Source organism: Hylaeus anthracinus, unplaced genomic scaffold, assembly GCF_026225885.1.
Source record: "Hylaeus anthracinus isolate JK02 unplaced genomic scaffold, UHH_iyHylAnth1.0_haploid 11985, whole genome shotgun sequence".
Taxonomy (NCBI): domain Eukaryota; kingdom Metazoa; phylum Arthropoda; class Insecta; order Hymenoptera; family Colletidae; genus Hylaeus; species Hylaeus anthracinus.
The window spans coordinates 1454064-1474489 of record NW_026534333.1 but is presented as its reverse complement, the minus strand read 5'-3'; the positions used below and the strand labels follow the sequence as shown (position 1 = coordinate 1474489).

The following is a 20426-nucleotide window of genomic DNA, read 5'->3' as shown; positions in this document are numbered from 1 at the left end:
CGTAAAAAGGGTCAACACAGATCCTTCAATTTTGAATAAAATAGATTTCAGGTGTAAAAACCGTTTCATTCGATGGTAATAAGAAATTGATGCCTTTTGACAACGATATATTAATTATTTATATGTGCGCACAGTTAATCAATGAACATAGTTTATCCAATGACTGTAGGTTAACTTAGCACGTTACCAACATCATCGTCCCTGTATTGCGCAGTGTGAAGTTGACTTACAAACAATAATGTGGTCAATTTTATTCATAATTTTAATTAAATCACACGAAATGCTATAAAAACGTTATTTTATAAAACGTACCAGCGTCTAGTTTTTTGTTACCCGTAATTTATGCCCTAATCTTTCCGAATTTCTATTGATTTCGAAACGATCCGAAGTGCGTCGCGTTTGCGCGATGGTTGATTTCCTGCTTTATTTCTAGAAATTTCACGTGATTCGATCTGAGTCGGCGTAAAGCGTTTCAATTGCGTAACGTGTTGAAGAGATCAAAGAGATTCGGCAGCGTACATCACAGTGTTCGAAGACATTTTCGAGAGTTTAGACGTGCGAATTAACAAACCAAATCTAAAGTACAAAGCTATCAAACATGCCACGACGGGGACGTGCATCTGCTCCTCCACCAAGGACGTGAGTACTCCATGGTTTCTATCGAATTTATACACGTAATTTTTATGTAATTTTCGTCAAATTACCCTGTGACGTCAGTGTTAATTGAATTACATATTAAAGGCAATTATTAATATATGAAATTTCTGTATTCTCGTATGTTCCATGTTTCGACATGTTTTGAAAATGCAATCGCCATGCTCGAACGAAAGTGGAACGTTCAAACAATTGGAGAACAAGGCGTGTCTAACATTTTTCATTTTCCTTTTTTTTTTTTAAATTAGTGTCAAGGTTTGGAACACCGGAAGAAACTCTGTATTCTTGCAGAATAAGAATTTGTTTAGACATTAACACGATACATTTTCTCTAGTTTCAATTGCTTAAGATAAAAGTGCAATATTTACTTTGTTTTAGTGTTAGGCGGGCAGCACCACCTCCAGCTCCAGCTGCGGCAGCACATCCACCAGCCCATGCTGCTTCAGCAACACCCATGGTTGCTCAGCCTCAGCAGCCATCCCTTATGGGACAAATGGCTGCCACTGCTGGAGGTGTAGCCATTGGTTCAGCTGTTGGTCATACAGTTGGACATGCTATCACTGGCCTTTTCAGTGGTGGCTCCAATGAAGCTGCTGCTGTACCTGCTGCAGCACCTGTGGCAGCGCAGAGCTCTCCAGCTTCTGCACCTGCCACTGGCGCATGTGCATGGGAAGTCAGACAATTCTTGGACTGTGCCCAGAATCAGTCTGACCTTACATTGTGTGATGGGTTCAATGAAGCCCTTCGTCAATGCAAAGCTTCTCACAGTAAGAGACTTCTTTCAAAAGTATTCTTATAATATGTTTTGTGTACCTGCAGAGTGATACATAACATTTATCTTTGTATTTCAGATATGATTTGAAGCAGTATTTTTGAACAAGTGGACAGTAGGAGTTATTAGAAAAACTTTAGAAAATTGATACTATATGAAATTTTAATCTGATAGGCGACATACAAAAAGAAAAGAAAACATGATCCTATTGTATTAAAAGAGAAATGTCCACTTTTATCATTTATTACTATATCTCTTACATGCAAATATTACTATGATGATATATGTATCTAATTGGAAGCAGCATTAGGAATAAAATTATGTTTAGACAATTTATTTACAAATTGATTTAACTGTACCCTTGTGTAATTTATTTATGATTTAACCCTCTCTCCACGTGTCCTTTTGAAGCATGGTATTATTGTAACCCTGAGATTGTAATTATGTAACCATGCAAAAAATCTGAATGATTTTTTTTTCTAGTGATAGAGCGTTTAACCTCTTATCCTAATTATCCTAATCTCATTCATAGTATTAACAATTCATTTTATTCTTTATCTATATAGAGAACAATTTTTGAATATTTCAGCAGTTTACTTCCAAATGATTGAAAAGACAGATTAAGTAGTACAATGCTAAAGAAATAACAGCATAATATGATTTTCTATATAAATTTAAACGAGATGTTGCTTGAGAAAAGTGAACTTTTGAATACATGTGATGCAAGCGAGCGAATTAATGATACTCATTGCTTAATATTTTATTAACTATTGAGTATATGAGATAATGATGAAATATTTGTGGGTTCTGTATCTATCTAAGAAGCTATATTGACATTGGTGGACTACATATCATGTGGATCTCTTGTTAATGATTCATTGATTTCCACCGAATGTCACTGAGTTGGTTCTAATAATGGACCTTGTATGTACATACCAAGAACAACTTCACATTGCACTCAAATTGAAATACGTAATTGTGAAAGATTTAAGCAGATTCTAAACAACTGCAAATATAGGTATACCGTGTTCATATGACCAATAATATGACCAATATAATATAATGACTAATAGCTTCTATTAATATCGACATTCTTTCAGATATTAGTTCTAAATTGAAATAGGAAACTGCTACATATCGATAAGAATATCCAAATTAATAAACATAAACACTTATTATATTAAAAAAAAGTCGGGTACAATTACATTTTGCAATGGCTGTTGCGATTTCATCTGTAATTATAGATGATTTAAAAACAATCAAAAATTCTATGACCTTTTGATATCAAATAATGTTAGAAGAAATTCGATCTAATCTTGAACCTATCATTAATAACCCAATATATCTCAACAAATGAAGGTTTGGACATTTGTAAAGCTTTCTTCTACAAGTGACTAAAATTTTGAAATACGCGTAAGTGAAATTTAGCCAATACTTTAAAATATTTTATAAGTACTTTAAAATATGTATAGGGTACACAAGTATATTAATTTTTCTCTTGTTGTGAAGTGATCAAGGACACAAGAAATTAATGATTTAAGAACAGAGTTTATTAACTTAACGCGTTTTTCAAAGACGGTTTTATACTCGGTCAAACGAGGCAGTTAAATGTGCAAGAAAAGGAATATGGTAGACTATCTTTTTTCTGTGTTTAAAACGCGCATCACCACGAAGCCTGCGACAGTAGCGACTGCAATACCAAGACCAGCCTTCCACCAAACGATAGAATCTCCTTGCATCAGTCCAAATTGATTTATATGTCTGTAATGTCAATAATTATTGTTCGTAGCAAATGGAAAAATTCTATCGACTTATTAGTATGATAAAATCCGTGCGTATATGCATATTTTTTTACACTTTAATTAAATAATAGTATCATATGTTATTCTATGATCGTGGATTTATAGATTAGACAACTTCGGATTTGATCAAACTCGAATACACACAGAATTGAAAAAAATTTATATAGTTTCAAAACACGTATAGTATATACATATATATATATATATAAAAAAAAAACAAGAATCCAAGGATCCATCGCCATTTCATGCTCATGCAAAAAATAATATTGATATCAGTTTATATTGTAAGTCGTGAGCACGCCGTGAAATAAATAGAAATCTATAATATCCAAACAAAAACCTTGTAAATGAACTCCACCATTGAGTAGGTGAGGGTTTGACAAGCAACATGTGGACCATACGCCTCAAAGGACTGAAAAGATTCAAGACTTTGTTACGATAGTCTTATTCATGCGACATCTCTTAATCTGAGCAAATCGCCTAACACATTTTACGAATGTATATTCCGTTCCATAGACGTGCAATGCAGCACGAATAAAAAAAAAAGAAAAGAAAACAACAACAACCAATGTGATTCACGATTTGCTCAAGCTTACAATGTTTACGGTGTGGCAAAAATTCAGACCAACCTGTCTCTGTAAAATAATACCCATGCTCCTTGAAAGCGGCTAAACATGAAATCTTCTTGTTAGTGTCTAGTAGTCATACCAGTTTGAAAAAATTATACTATTTTACTTAAAAACTACAAAGAGTATCAAATAAAAACGTTTGATAGCAGTAAACAAGTGCAACGCAACTCTGGCGATGTCTATTAAAGTATTTAGAATATTTTTGTCTGTAACGATCCCAAGTGGATACGACTGTTTCTTGACATGACAATTTTTGGAGCACTTTCATACCTTTACAAATTATACCTACTAATAATAAATGTTTCAAGAAATCGAACTTACGGGAAGGCTGCCATTGTTGCCAGTTTAACGAAGATTTCACGTCTTACGGTACGGGAGATGCTGTATGGTTGCGGAGGCATCAGTTTGTACTTATTGCAAAAACTTGCTGGTTGTAGCAAGTAATCTTGCTTCACTTCAGAAAGATCGCTTTTATTCGCTACTATGAGAACCGGAATCTTACTATCTGCAAAATATTTCTGAAAAAAGAGCCGATTCAGTTGTAGAAACAAATACTCGATATATGATTACTTAATTACAGTTTGCCTCATTATACTTATGGAAGAGTATGCAAAAATTACTTACAATATAAATTCGTGCAATATATTCAAATGACTTAGGATTACTAGCATCATAAACGAGAGCTGCTGCGTCACACTGAATTTGTGCTGGAGTTAAAGCATCTTGAACATTAAGTATATTTATGTCCCGCAGAATTATTGTCTTCTCTTGACCATATACATGCACTGTGTTTACAGTTACATGTGAATTTGATGGGACTACTTCATCAGTTAATTTCTACGGTCATACTGAATGTTATTTAAATATTATTCAATATATATATCATAATTAAAGCCCTCAATTTCATGTGTACTCGTTCTTTAACCATTGCTGAGTAAAATTAATAAAATTTTGCCCATCTTTGATTTGCGTCGTAACACTTTCAAATTATGCAAATGGCTTAAATTCTTTATAATATAACGGTGGCAGACAAATAACAATTTCTTAACACAGGAAAAAATAACAGTGTGTGTTGAAATGAGATCAATTCTTAAATACAAATGAAATAAGACGCACAAAAAAAAAAAAAAAAAAAAAAACCGCCTTTCATATACACGTGACAAGTGTATTTTAATACGCATAAAAGATAGGCTCTAATTATAATATACGCGTGTACATGTTCGCCGTGTGTACCTCGAGTTTGGGATCAATAAACGTCCTGCATAGTGTTGTTTTCCCACTACATTTTGGACCAATTACATGACAGCTATAAACATTTCTGCTCGATTGCTTCTTCGCCAAGTCCAATTTCTTTTCACGAGTAATCAGAACTGCGTTCGTTTGACACTCATTATTATACATGTTGTAACCAAGATATGCCATATATTCTAATGCTTTGCGTACATTAGTAAGAGTTAACAGTGCCCATTGACACATGTAACCCTGAAACGTCATCCACCCCTACAGAGACAGTAATATTAGAATTATAGACGTAACAATATAAAAATGATTTAATAAATGCAATAAGATGTACCTTTTCATTAGTTGGTACAGTATATTTATATTCATCGCTCCAAGGTGGAGACAAGCACCGTGAAAATAGCGATTCCATTTCTGGGGGTGAAAGAGCACCATCCCGATCACGATCATGTTGCATAAATAACAGTGTTAAAAATTCTTGGCCCTTATGGGATAATTCAGTCGAGCAGCCAGCAGGAACCTTCAGTCTACCCAGCATAATGAAAATAAGTGTAATATAATTCGAGTAAATCTGTTAAATATTTCCGTAATTTCATACTAACGGAGGATTTATATATTCCTTAGACATTTGTAATTCATTGTCATAACCAAATTTTCTCAACACAGTCCAAGTAGTTTCATTCCTTCCTCGTTGTATGAACAAACACTGGAGATACATAAAACCTACAAATAACAAAGGTGTCTTTTTATATTGATTTTTTTTATAAATTATAAGGTGTAAAATACCTTTCATTGTAACACATCCATTGCAAACGCCGTCTTGAATATTTTTTGACAAAACAGCTTTTACATCCTCCAAAACCTGTGGCTGCAATGGAGTGTTAAAGCACCACTGTTGAAATGCATTTAGTTCCATGTCATTTAGCAAACCGTCGTTGTCCAAGTCACATATCTAAAACAATGTACAATGAAATTATGTTATACATGGTCAACATATACAATATTCAAATTCTAAGCATAAGGACTTACCTTAAAAATTCTTTGTAATGCAATTTTACATTCATCTGTAAGCTAAACATTGCGTTTCATTAATATAGAATTTTTAGATTTCAACAAGGACATGTATTTTGCAATGAAGTTTACCTCTTGAATATCATAATTGTACAATGGCGTAGTAGGGTGCAAAACAGCTTTTTGTGCATAATAAAATGTTTCTGATACATTTTGTAATGTTTTGGCAGAGCACTAAAATGAACGTAGTATTAGTCAAAATCCTTCTTTAATGATAATCTGTTTGGTATACAATCATAACTCTCTTTACCTCGATACAACTCTCAATTTCAGTGAATTCTTTCATTATAGGATATACAGCCTAAGAATAAAGAATACAGTTAGAATCTATTATGTAATGAAAGTTAACAGAATATTTGTGAACTTTATTTTTTCATTATACCTCAATAGTAGAGTAATCGACAAGATCAATCTTGTTTCCCACGAGAACAATTGGGCAACGATTATTAGAAGAACAACGCCTGATCAGAGGTAACCAATAAGTGGCTGCTCTGTCTAACGTATCCTCATCAACTACAGAATAAACAACACAAATTACATGTGCTTTTTGAATTTCATCAGTCAGTTGATCCTCAGTTTGTTCGGCAGCTGGAAATTAGAAATTGCAAGTCATGTCCATGAAAAGTTACACAGAGTGTATACTGTAATTTGTAAAAATAAATAAATAAATGCTTTATTACACAATTATAACATAAATATGAAAACTTTGCAATTGTAACATAAATATAAAACTTTGACCATGTCTGCTTTCATAGAATGTGTATTGTTCAGGCATACAAAGTGAAACAAGTTTGCCGATCATAACTGCGCATGAATGACTTATTCGTATGCTGTAACGTGCTAAGCAAAAATTCATTTTATAGTTTTAGTGCAACTTTCTATCAAAGCATTCGTTCAAGCATCCATTTATGTAACTTTGTTTTCATATTTTTGGTCGTAGGATGTACAGATGTTGGTTGTAAAGCAATTCTTGGCACACCTCGTGCATAAACATGAATCTTACATACCTGAGTAATCAACAATGTGCGTGGGCACTTGCTCGGGGGTAACGTCCGCCGGTATAGTGATTTCCTCGGCTTTGCAGGGCACATCTTCTGCGTATTCTTCGCTGACCAACGATAGAATTAAGGATGTCTTGCCTACTCCGCGATCACCGATCAACAAAATCCTGACACTGCGCCTAGGCGCGACTGGACGTTGCACCATGCTGACTCAAACGGAGTACTTATCGCGTTGTAATTAGCGGCGTTAACCGCCTAATTCTTTAAAGACATCTTCGTGGTGCTTTTCGACGAAAACTTCCGTGTTCTCCCCTAACCTATAAACTCGCACCTTACCACCACATCGGCTACTCGTACGTCACTTCTCCAGACTTTTTTTCAATCTCTTACGTCGACATCTTATCGATGATCACGATCTGCTAGATCGGGTGTAGCAGCTATGACACTTTCATCCGTGTACGCCGAATAAAAGCGTTGAATCACACGCTGCGTTTGATCTTGCGCTTCGAGGGTGGGCTTTTCAAGGTTACGTTCTGTACTCCAAATGACAGTGTATACCAGTGGCGCGCAACCTTTTACCTTAAAAGGACCAAACGAGAGAAAATAATGTTTCCCTTGTCAGACGAATTTTTCATCAAAATGGGAGCGAAATAGATTTATTCGACACGCAAGATATCAGAGGATAAAGGACAAATACAGTTTATATTTACAGAGTAAATGATCAAAATGCATTCAGAAAAGGTGGAATATAAATGATTTGGTTGTGCAACGAAGTTGATAACTTCTTAAATCTCGCCAATGAAAGGGCTTAGCTCGTGTTTTCTAAACTTACGTTGACGTAGAATTTTTTTAAAACACATATAACGTAGTAGAGGTTATTCAATTTAGGTGTAATTAGTATATAATGTAAAATTGCTAACAATGTAGATATTTTGAACATTGTTGGAAGTTTGTCGTAAAGAAAGTTAGGAGAGTTGATTTTATGTGTGTAATTTCTATACAATCATTATTACATATTTTAAGTTATAACAATATAAGTTATAACGTTATTTCAATTTATCGAGTTTTCATATTAAATGTAACAACGATACGAAAATGATGTAGGGTACAAATGTCCAAAATTTATTTAATCCAAATCCATAATTTATTATATCCAAAATTAATTTATTTTGTATTGTTAAAAAAACGTTAGGGTGGAGGGTGGAGGGGGAGGGGGTAAAATCAGACGAAGTAGCGCGATTTTATCTACAGGGTGTTTCATTTGAAGCGGGATGATTCAATATCTCACGAGGGAATGAAGCTATCAAAAAAATGTTTTTACAAAGGTTAGTTGAATCAAATAGATAAATTATATGGCGTAAATAATTTTGTTACGAGTAAAGCAGTAGGGTAGATTTGAAAAACATATCGATTTTTTTAAAGGGAACTCAGGTATCCTAGCGAATGGTAGCCACATTGAACATGACATGTAGACATACCGATGATACCGGTAACTACAGTACGACGAGCAGGTATAGTAATCTTATGTTCTTGACCTTGAATGGGTCACAAGGTCATAACCTTAAATGAAACACAACGTTGTATTCGTTTTGACACGCACTGTCATACATGATATAAACAAAATATATACCATTTCATTTAAAAAACTAAAGGTCACCTTCATTTCTCAGAAAACAGTACAAATACGAAAGATTTATATACCAGATAACGCTGGCTAGTAACAGCCTGAATATATAATAGATAATTGCTTCGTTAGTTCGCAACATTATCAGAAATTTTACCGATAAAACTTTTCCAAAAGATAAATATAAGAATATGTATATATATGTATATATAAGTTTGGTCGTCAAAATTCTGATATATTGCGAACTAATGAAGCAAATTATTGCATCAACAAAGTAAATAACATGTAGCAGCGATAGACGGTGAAAGAAGCAAAAATCGAAAAATAAAAAAAAAAAACCAACATTTATGATTGATTGAACCGTCGTTATCTGAAACGAAAGAATATTCTCGTTTTCATACCTTATCGCGTTTGCATGCGGTTTGTTTGTCTCGTTTACATGTGCAATTATTCGTGGTGCGAGAAAATTTGTAACCACGCGACCGATAACATAAGAAAAACTATTTATGTATTTTCTATTTTAGAATTGCATTGAAATCGATTACTTAACTATCGTACTATCTCAAGAATTTTAGGACACTATAAGTACGTTATTCGAAATTATTTCTCGGCAATCAAAAGAAAATAAAGTATGACGAAATGAATACGAAATTAAATGAAATAATGTAGAATTAAAAGAAATTAATAGATCAACGATAAGAAAATAAGAAAAATAAGATAAAGAAATAGGAAGAAACCAATTTAAAAAAAAAAAAAAAAAAAAAAATGTAAACTTACACTTAAGTAATGTGTGTTGTATTCTTTCTTGGTCAACGTATAAAGAAGAATCGAATCACTGCTGTTTTTACATTTATTTATAGGGAGATAAATGTATAAATATTTTGCTTTCAGACCAATCCAAATATATTTATTAACTCAACAAAACTACGTTTCGATTTATATTATTTTTAATAATAAATCGGTATCAGCATCAATATAAAGTACACAGTTTATTAATAATGAAAAATGCAATACTTCTATCAGACTGTTGATGATAAAATGATTGAAATTAATTGAAAATCAGAATCACAAAATTGTAATACAAAATTATTAGAGACGATTGCATCATAATATTCCACGACACGGTAGCAACAAGTTTGCTGATAAATTAAAATTAATTAAAAAGAAAAAGAAAAGTGAAACAAAATTACACGAAATTGCCAGAAACGATTGCGTCACAATAATTTTTAACACATCATGTGAAGAGCGTTATCACACTTGAAAGAATTAAAAAAAGAAAACCTGAAAAGTTATCAAAGTGAAAGTGAACACAGTAAAAGAAGTAATTAATATAAATTAATTGTCATTGATGAAAATAAAGCGAAACTAAAATAAAAAACAGACTTGATGATAAAATAACTAAAGATGAAATAAACCTAGGTTTCGTTAAATTTCGTTTATTATTAAAGAAGGTAGAATTTTATTATTTTAAATTATTATTTAGATCTATTAAAATTTGTTATTAATTTATTAGGTGTAGAAATTAATTCCCTGCGTTCACATTTTATTATTTATGACTCTTGTTTAAACAGAAATATATGCCCACCATATATTTTACATTAAAGTATCAACCTTCGTAGGAACGAATCACCCAGATTGCTTTGACATTTGGTATTAATATATGCTCTTTTAAAATATGGAATTGAGGAAAAATTAAAAATTGTATCTTTTTTCTATTTAAATAAACAGTAAGTTTGGAAAAGCACAGAATTAATTTCTACATCAAATACGTAAGGGTTTACTTAATTTTTTGTGTGCAAACAGAAGTGTCCTTCGAAAGTTATTTAAATTATGTGAAATAAATTTAGCAAATAACAAAAGGTATAAGATGTAACTATTACTTATCATCCATTAGCCAAATTCAAATTTTTTTTTATTTATTTTATACTATTCAAAATTCATTAAAAATAAGGAGTTTGAAATTTAGAAAAAAAAAAATAGAAGAGAATGAAAATGTATACCTGCACGAGTACAAAATTGACTGACATTCTCGAGCGAAATTTTTCAAAGACGAGCGCGCGTTACGTTATTTTTGCTAATGATCGAAACGAAAGAAATTTTTGTATGCGACGCGAGGAATTGTTTGTTACAAAGATGAGCTATTCGTTCGCTATCTTCTGGCTTGTTTGTTACATTTGAAAAATTGCACGTTGATATAATTCCTCCTGGTACTTTCTTTGTACCCCCCAGGAATATAAAAATACAGTCAGGCCAGTTAAGAGATAAACAAAATGATAACCTTTGCGCATATATGCAGCCACCTGAAAGTTCAAGACCTATTATCGTTGCTGTATCTTTCGGCGCGCGAAGATATTCATGACCCTCGGCATTTTGTTTTCACATAAAAATGTAATAACGACCCAACTTAATTGAGAAATAATATTCAATAACAAAACCACCGATTTTTACTAGTAACGATACGCTAAACGATTTTCCTCTATTATTTGCGTAACCCCAAGTACCTTATCTATCCTATGCAACAGTGAATAAAATTTCTTTAATCGCCCGTATACAATTTTTCTACGTATTTCCAATATCATGTTCGTTTCTCGAGAATTTTCATCGCGCAACGGTACAATGACCTACTGAAATTCATCGATATCGACTTTAAATTTATTTATCTTATTTTTTCGAACTGTAAGGTCAACTTTCATGTGCAACCAGCTCAAAATTTCCTGTTGTATTCTTTCTAAACTTTCTCCGTGATTCTTTCGCGAATTTTCAAACAACTTCTTTTTAAGTTTTTCGGAAAACTTTGTTTCAGTTTTTTTTTTTTTTTTTTTTTTTTGAAGGATTATTGCATAGCACTTGTAATTCCACTTGTATCATTACTCGAAACTGTTTGAAATGTTTCTTTAAACATTCTTGAGCTTTAATTAATCATTCTTCGACGCATTAAAAAAAAAAAAAAAAAACCATTTTATTTAAACTTCGTTTTTAATCCTTCTCTAATTTACTTTAAACATCATTCGAACTTTTTTTTCATAGTTAATTCTTTTTTATATCGGTGCATACATTTACAACGAAATAGTGTTATTAATCGATTCTCGAAGAAGGAACAACCTCGTCACGAACACCATTCGAATGGTGTACCCAAATTATCAACTTTAGAGCGACTCTCAACTGTCACGAAATATATTCTTTATTCTCTTAAATATGTAGATAAGTAATTGCGACCCTCATAAAATGTAATTTACATACATTATTGAAATCGGAACCGCTTATCACAAAATTATTTTGACGACTTCCAAAGATTAACCGGGAAACGTCTTGCGTCTGTATTAAAGTTTTAAGGTAGTTATCATCGCTTAGCAGTATTTCTATATTGAACTTTTTTTTGATATAGAAAAAAACCAATACATAGAATTCGAATGGGACATCCCATGGGATACTATGAAACAATTAATACGGAGAAGGTTAAATAAAATATTCTGTATTAGAATGTTGCTGTATTAATAATTGTTTTTCAAAGTATGACGTATTACGATATTATGAATATTTGATATTTAGTATTGCAAATTGTTTTCTGGTTAAATAAATACCGCATACTTATATGTACGTATATCCATAGTTAGGATATCATACATTCAAATATTATGAATTATATATATTATATATTAAATATATTAAAAAGACCAATTGAATAAATATTACATACTTGTGTATGTACATAGTTAGAATATTACATATGTGCCGTGACGATGTGTTCCCTAACGATCTATATTAGAATGCAGTAATATCAAAATTATTTTAATCTGTTTAAGTAGATTTTTTATTGCAAAATTCATTAAAATAAATTGGCCGAGTTTTGCCAAATATACCAGTAATTTATACATGCAAATCGTTCGCTCTTGGCGACAGTCTTGCTTAAAAATCGAAGAAAGGTTCGATTGCGAACATGCATGTCATGCATACATATATAAATTCGAATAAAATTAATGCTGAAATTGTCGACCCGAACGCACTCCCTGCAACCTGATTTTCTTTCTATACTTTCTAAACAACGGTACAATTAATCCGTAACGGAAATCGTTATTTCAACGAACATTTTCAATTTTGGGCAATGATCGTCGTAAAAAAATTAGAACATACGAGCAAAAACATTGATTTTCCGCGATAATTTTAGGGGAAACCAGCAAATTTATATTTTCATCGTAAAAAATTAAACGAAGCCTTACGTGCAGCCATCACGATGCCTGATCTATTCCCCGATGATACGTATAATTGGTTAACCTTCGATCGTCGAACACATTTGAAACAGCAAGGGATATCGCGGTTAGACTGCGAAATCTTGAGGGAGGTAGGTCGACAGGTCGCCGATAACTGCCTGCCTCGATAGGATTCGGGTATAAAAGCCTGGACGAACAGACAGTAAGCATCACATTGTATCATTCGATCACAATGAGGTTCCTAGTTGTCCTGTTGTCCCTCGCGGCCTTCGCGGCCTCCAGCAGCGTAAACAGCAACAGACACGCTGGTAAGTCCATTTTTCTAACTTCTATTCTGGAACTTCCGAACGTCTCGAAATAATACCACGGAACCGATTGCCATTTCTCGTTTCTCGTACGCTAACAAGCCTGGTATTCCAACTTTCATTTGGAATTTTCTCAACATTTGCAAATAATACTTTCGAAGCAATCGCCATTCGATACGCACGAGGTCACAAATTGCCTCTGTTTGCCCTCGGAATCCAAGGAATAACTGTGCTACATAAACGAAAAAGGAACGTCACATACGAACAAACTCTCGATTGTGAAACTGCTCCATTCACGGTCCAACGAGCTTAAAACTCCACAGTTTAGGTGTTCAAAGACGATCTTTCGTTCGCTTCAGCTGACCAAAATCTCTTGGTGAAACAACAAGAAGTCATCCAGCTTCTGCAGAAGATCACACAGGACATCCCGAATCCGCAACTCCAGGCCCTCGGCGAGAACTATGACATCGAAAGCAACGCCCAGCAGTACGACAACCCGATGGTTGTTAAGTACTACGCTGGTGCCGTGAAGGCTGGCTTGGTTCAGCCTCAGGGCACAGCGTTCAGCAACTCCAACAGTCAGCTGCGCAAAGAAGTCGCTCTTCTTAACAGAATCCTGACTGGAGCCAAGGATTACCCGACCTTCCTGAAGACAGCTGCATGGGCTCGCGTTCATGTCAACGAGGCACAATTCGTGAAGGTATGACAGCAGAACTTTGTACATCGTAATCGCACGGGATCGATTCCTTCCGTCAAAAGGAACCAAAAAGTCCTTTATTGGATTGGAAGTCTGGTTACCAAGATATACGCAGTTGAAGTTTCCTGGTGCTACTAGAAATTTCAACTGCTAGTATCTCAAGAACAATGCCTCGGTTTGGAAAACGGAAAAGGACTTTTCAATTCTTACTGTTTCGAGGAATCGACCTAGAGATTTCAAACTGCATACTACCGCATACCACGTTTCTTATATAAACCTGTAGTCGTACAACTTGTTAAGAATCGTCAGAATCGTCCTCTATAAAATTCTTCTTTTTACTCGATTTACAGGCCTTCATCGCCGCAGTCCTGATGCGCGACGACACCCAAGGTATTATTCTTCCACCATCCTACGAGATCTGGCCTCAGCTTCACCTGGACGCCAGAATCATCCAGGAAGCCCAGGTCGCTAGCGCCCAAGGAATCCAGAGAGGCATCCAGAACATCGTGATCCCCGTCAACTACTCTGCACTGATGTCTCCCGAAGAACAACAGCTTTCTTACTTCACCCAAGACGTAGGCCTCGCTTCCTGGTACGGTTATCTTAACCTCGCTGGATACATCTCTGAAGAAGTAAGCAACTCCACAAACAATTAAACATCTTCTCGTCTGTGATACTCCGGATTTTCGCGATGTAATTAATACTCCTTTCGAAGCAGGATCAACAAGGATCTCAGCAGCATCAACAGCAGCAGCAGCCCCTGACATCGCAACAATATCAACAACAGATCGTCGGCAAATACCTGAACCAAGCCGGACAGAACCAGCAAGGCAGCATCGGTCACGGAGGCCAATACTTGCACCTCCACCAACAACTCTTGGCTCTCTACGAACTCAACCGTCTCTCCAACGGACTCAGTCCCATCGATGAGATCGACTTCACCAACGTGCAGACTCCCTACCAACCACACCTTCGTAACCTGAACGGTCTCGAATTCCCAGGCCGCCCAGAGAACCTTCAGCTCGATGAAGAGGATGAGGAACTCGTCGAGGTCGTCCAGACCCTGGAACAAAGACTGAAGGAAGCCATCGACTCCGGCCATGTCATCACACCTCAAGGCGTTTTCCTGTCCCTCTACCAACCACAAGGTGTCAACATTCTCGGTGACCTGATCGAAGGAAGCGGCAAGAGCGTCAACCCCAGGTCAGCTTTCGGTTAAAGAAATCCAATTCGCCAACCTGTCGATCGAGACTAACAAGATTTATTTTTTTGTCTGAATACAGGTATTACGGAAGCCTCCAAGCAGTGGCTCGCAAACTCCTCGGCAATGCCCCCGACGCACAAAACATCTGGGACTACACTCCATCGGTCCTCGAACTCGGCCAGACCGCCGTCCACGATCCTGCTTTCTACCAACTCGCCCAGAAAATCGTCAACTTGTGGCGCAAATACCAGAAATCCCTGCCAGCCTACCAAGTCAACGACCTCATCCTTCCCGGTGTTACCATCCAGAACGTTGAGATCAGCCAGCTCGTCACACTCTTCACCGACTTCGTTATCGACCTCGACGCCGTCACCGCCCAGCCAAGCCAATCCCAGCAACAACAACAGCAGCAACAACAGCAACTTCAACAACAAGTACACGCTCATCTGAAGAGATTGGACCACAAACCGTACACCTACCAGATCACCGTTCAGAGCGAACAGAGCGTTCCCAACGCAGTCGTCCGTGTCTTCCTTGGACCTAAACACGATTACCAGGGCAAACCCATCAGCATCTCCCAGAACAGGCACCTCTTCGTCCAACTCGACCAATTCATCCACAACCGTGAGCATCGCGACTCGCCTTCCAATCGTCTATATTCGAACAATTTGCCTAAAACGTCCTGTTTCCTCTGTTCACAGTCCAACAGGGCCAGAATCTCATCAACAGGAACTCCCAACAGGCCCCAGGTCAAAGCTTCGACTGGCCATCCGTTCAAACCATCCAACAAGGTGTCAACAGCGCCATCAGCTCCCAGGAACCGTTCTACATCACCGAGGTGAATGCATATCCTGGTTCGAGTTTCCCTAGAGACGAGATCAGTCATGTAACTAAGTTATTTATTTGCAGCCACACCAAATCTTCAGCTTGCCCGCTAGATTGGCCCTTCCCAAAGGTCAGCCGCAAGGTTTCCCTCTGCAGCTGCTCGTCGTGATCACAGGACCTGGCCAACTCAACGTTCCCCACGGACCAGTCATCCCACAAGAGACTCTGACCTACCAGCCACAGCAATACCAGATCGTCAACGCTGAACAATACGAACAGCTGAAACAACAACAGAACCAACTTGCCCAATTATCCGGCATCCAGCAAAACGTTGAGGTTCTCCCTGAAAACTGGGAATGGTCTCAACAGCAAATCGAAGGTACGTGTGTCCAAGATCGACGCAAAAGTTCGTCGTTAAGAATCACCGAGCATAAACGTAATTTCGTTATCGCAGGCGTGAGGAACCACTATGCCAACGTTTACACCAAATACCACGGACAATACCCGCACACGCAGATCCAGAACCCAGTCGGTCAAGGACAAGACATGACTTACACCATCCAGGGAATCGGCTCTCAGCTCCAGCAGCAACTGAACTTGCAGGCACAGATCCAGGCACAGATGCAACAGGGCCAGATCCCAAGGATCCAAACCGTTGGCGGACAACAGGGAGGACAAGCCGGTAGCCCACTCCAACAGATCTACGGACAGAAATGGACGTCGGCGCAGTCACTGAAATGGCAACAACAAGTCTCCCAAGGACAACAAGGCATCCAGGGCTTGCAAGGACTTCAGGGCGTCCAACAGGGCGTGCAAGGTCTGCAAGGTATCCAAGGAGTACAAGGCGTTCAAGGAGTCCAAGGATTGCAACAAGGAGTATTAGGAGGAATCCAGGGAGGACAAGGTGGACAAGGTGGACAAGGCGTCCAAGGTGTCCAAGGTGTACAGCATGGAGTACAAGGTCTCCAAGGTGTACAGCAAGGAGTACAAGGACTGTCTGGCAGCCAACAAGGCGTACAAGGTCTTCAAGGTAGTGGTAGCGGCGTACAAGGAATCTACGGTGCTCAGGGCGTAGGACAGAACATGGGAGGTCTCCAAGGCCAACAGAACGTCGAAATCCCATACGGCATGCAAGGTGCCCACTCCGTTTGGCAAGGAATCCAAGGCTCCCAAATCCAGAACCAGATGAACCGGATGAGCCAGATCTCCGACGGACAACAACACGCTGGTGGCTTCCAGGGCATCTACGCTCAACCCCAGACCGTCCAGGACCAGGCTGTCAACGACTATTACCAGAACAAGCCCATCAGCGAGATCATCGGTGGCGCCATCTCTCTCGACGGCAAACCTCTGGGATTCCCGCTCGACAGACCGCTGACACCTGGCGCCCTCGGCGTTGCCAACATCTACGTGAAGGATGTACTCATCTACCACGAGGGACAACCCACCAACGACATCACCCAGTAAACATCCCTACGTTGTCGGCGCGCGTATTTGTCAGTAGACGCGCGCCATACTCGTAAAACAGACTTAGCGCGCAGAAAATGTTGTATAGTTAATGCACCCAGAAAAACAAAAAACATTTTATCAATGTATCATTTATAATGAATAAATTGCTTTAAAGAGCAACTGTTTATTATAAGATCCGTCTCTTCTGTCTCTTTACCTCGTATCGGGGTTTCGGGGATTACACGGTGGGCTGTTGATATTAGGAATTTTCTAAAAATTAATACTTGACATCTAAGTATATAGTATAAGTTCATATCAATAAATAGTACAATGAAATACAATTTTACAAATATCGATAATGAACACAGTGAAACGAAATAAACTTTTATGAATGTATTCATTACTATAGTAACAACGAACAACGTAAACGAAAGTAAACTTTTACGAATTATTAACAGTGGACAAAGCTACATAAAATAAAGTTTTACGGTTACTAATAGCGAACGAAGTAAAGTAAAAGTTTGATTTTTAGCAACGCTAATACTTTACTTTACACGAGTGCATTCTTCTATGTTTTTCATCCTTGTATACATATGCTTAGAAATCATAGTGTAACAAATGCTGACGATTTATATTCCCTAAACGTGTGCTCAAGTAATGGAGGAATCATCGGACGATCGAAAGGTAGAAGGTTTAAACAATCATTTTATTAAACAAATTTCGAACCAGGCGACGCTGCTTCGAATATTAAAACAATGTTTCACGATCGAGTCCTCTGTCAGTTGCCTCAAACCCGTCATCACTCTCCAGTCATCATCTCCATAAATTCTAAAAGGAAAAGTACAGGAAATGTACAAGAAAACAGTGCATTTCTGTGTCAGAGAAACGTTCCAAAGTATAGCTTTGCAAAAATCTCAAAACTCAATAGAGAGCTATATCGGTTGTTATACTTTCATAAAAGAAGGGATTATTTTCGTTTAAAAATGACGTAAGTGGAATCGTCATTGGCTCTTACGTTACAACTTAAATTTTAAACAACTGACTCGAAACAACTGCCTTAAGAAAACGTAAATAAAAAAAAAAAATCGAAAATTTCAGAATTTCTGACTGGGCAGACCCCCTTAACATCTTCATTAAAAAAAAAAAAAACACATACACGCAATCAAGAAACACTTGAATTTGATTAAATAAATACTATTTATGTGACCAATACTTTCAAAACGTAGCACGATAAGCTGAAAATAAAATTGCGAAGGATACGCACCGTCGAAGTCGACCGTGCCCGAGCCATCGGTATCGATTTCAGCTATTATACCATCGAGATCCGCGCTGGTCAATTTGTCATCGAGAGCAGCGAGGATCTCCTTCAAGGTGGCCGTCGTGATGTAACCGTTTCCCTCGCGGTCGTACAAGCGGAAGGCTTCCTTCAGCTCCTCTTGCATGGCTTCCGCGTCCTCCTCTTCCAGGAATCGGCCAGCGATTCTGCAGAACCCGTCAAAGTTCACTTTGCCCGTCCGTTCGGGATCGTTCTCCTCGATAATGGAGTTCAATTCCGCGTCATCGAACAGCTGACCCATCGTGTTCAATATCGTCGAGATCTTCAACGTGTCGATGAATCCGCTCTTCGTCGTGTCGAACATCTGAAACGCTTTCCGCATCACGGCCGTCTTTTGTTCGTCTTCCTCCTGCGAACCATCCAGTTCAAAGCTGTATCACTCAGAATAACGTGCTCCAGGTCTCTCAATCTTGACAAAATTAACAGTAGCACTAGAGATATCATTGTGTTCAAACGAGGGTTAATGTTCATCGGGTCCCAATAGCAATTTGTCTAGGATATTTAGAATTAGTATCTGACCGTTAAAAGTTCGGAAAGATTCCACGCTGCGAGCTCTTAACATAGGAGAGACATGATCGAGCTGGGATAAGTCCTCGACGTGTAGGCAAAATCAAATTCTTAAGAAATAAATAAATAAACGTTTATACGCTATATATTTAACTTAAACAATGCTTGGTCTGCTATTTTGATTGTACGATCAATATTTATTATCAATTGCGTCGATGTATAAAAATTTATAGATGGTTCTTGATAATCAATAAATACTTGTTCCTAATTTGAAGAAAATTTGTAGAACGCTTACAAGATATTCTCGGGTAATATTACATAATAATTAAATGTAATTAAAAATATCTCTCATTTCGAGACGTCAAAGCGCACCAAAACTCCTCAGACAACTGTTCACTAATTTTGCAACATTTTCTCTTGCATTTAACATTCAAAGTAAGTCTTCGTGTACTTTTTCAACATCAAGAAGCCAATAAGAGCCAAGAACGTTAAGAAGTCTTTTTGTTATAAATATTAGTAAAGAACAAAGTAAAATGAAATAAATTTGTACGAATATCAATAATGAACAAATTAAAATAAAAATTTGATATCACTTTAAATATCTTACTGACAGAATAGATTGACCAGCACTACATCGATACATAAAAATTTGTCGACGCTCGTCGTTAGTCGACGAACCCGTGTACCAAATACGAAAACAATCGATCGATCGGTTCTTCTGTAATAAATTTCCAAAGGTACCCCTTATACCGAGTCATTGACTCGCAACAACTCGCATGACTCACACCGTACAACGCGCGGCATATTAATCACGACTTTCCGCGCGGCCTGTTCGCGAACCCGTCAATCGATCACTTCAATCGATCAATATCACTTTGGATAGTTCTTGGACGCATCGATCGATCACTATCGTCGCGTCGATTGGGATCACCTCGACTAACTTCTACGGGTGGAATATCGAAAATTTCCCGCGAAATGGAATCGTGTCTCCGATAACGCGAACTTAAGATCGGGAATCGATTAGTATCGAGTGTCTCCGCAACTCTTACCATGGCGACGGTTTTTTCTCTCACGACGGACGACAGACACCTGAAGTGCCGCGG

At 37.2% G+C, this 20426-nt stretch overlaps 4 protein-coding genes across 6 annotated transcripts; 2 read left to right on the top strand and 2 right to left on the bottom strand.

Moving 5' to 3' along the window:
* The first annotated feature begins 471 nt into the window (after positions 1-471).
* On the top strand, positions 472-1624 carry LOC128886915 (coiled-coil-helix-coiled-coil-helix domain-containing protein 10, mitochondrial). The gene is made up of 3 exons (XM_054142182.1): positions 472-639; positions 1033-1421; positions 1506-1624. The coding sequence occupies exons 1-3, from the start codon at positions 599-601 to the stop codon at positions 1514-1516; spliced, it is 441 nt and encodes a 146-aa protein (XP_053998157.1). The 5' UTR covers positions 472-598; the 3' UTR covers positions 1517-1624.
* On the bottom strand, positions 1549-7709 carry LOC128886911 (mitochondrial Rho GTPase). Of its 3 annotated transcripts, XM_054142174.1 has the most exons (14): positions 7175-7709; positions 6550-6755; positions 6418-6468; positions 6240-6341; positions 6126-6167; positions 5883-6048; positions 5699-5819; positions 5431-5623; positions 5091-5357; positions 4482-4694; positions 4179-4375; positions 3858-3896; positions 3569-3640; positions 1549-3187 (listed from the first exon to the last, which is right to left on the bottom strand). In XM_054142174.1, the coding sequence occupies exons 1-14, from the start codon at positions 7371-7373 to the stop codon at positions 3061-3063; spliced, it is 1995 nt and encodes a 664-aa protein (XP_053998149.1). In that variant the 5' UTR covers positions 7374-7709; the 3' UTR covers positions 1549-3060. The 3 variants fall into 3 exon arrangements, with proteins under 3 accessions (XP_053998149.1, XP_053998150.1, XP_053998151.1); XM_054142175.1 differs by lacking the exon at positions 3569-3640 and having other exon boundaries at positions 7175-7708; XM_054142176.1 differs by lacking the exons at positions 3569-3640; positions 3858-3896.
* A 5391-nt stretch (positions 7710-13100) lies between these two features.
* LOC128887090 (hexamerin-like) lies at positions 13101-17775 on the top strand. The gene is made up of 8 exons (XM_054142567.1): positions 13101-13308; positions 13665-14005; positions 14353-14634; positions 14721-15205; positions 15286-15830; positions 15908-16044; positions 16116-16410; positions 16486-17775. The coding sequence occupies exons 1-8, from the start codon at positions 13233-13235 to the stop codon at positions 17496-17498; spliced, it is 3174 nt and encodes a 1057-aa protein (XP_053998542.1). The 5' UTR covers positions 13101-13232; the 3' UTR covers positions 17499-17775.
* A 390-nt stretch (positions 17776-18165) lies between these two features.
* On the bottom strand, positions 18166-20426 carry LOC128887088 (troponin C). The gene is made up of 3 exons (XM_054142566.1): positions 20373-20426; positions 18745-19165; positions 18166-18308 (listed from the first exon to the last, which is right to left on the bottom strand). The coding sequence occupies exons 1-3, from the start codon at positions 20373-20375 to the stop codon at positions 18280-18282; spliced, it is 453 nt and encodes a 150-aa protein (XP_053998541.1). The 5' UTR covers positions 20376-20426; the 3' UTR covers positions 18166-18279.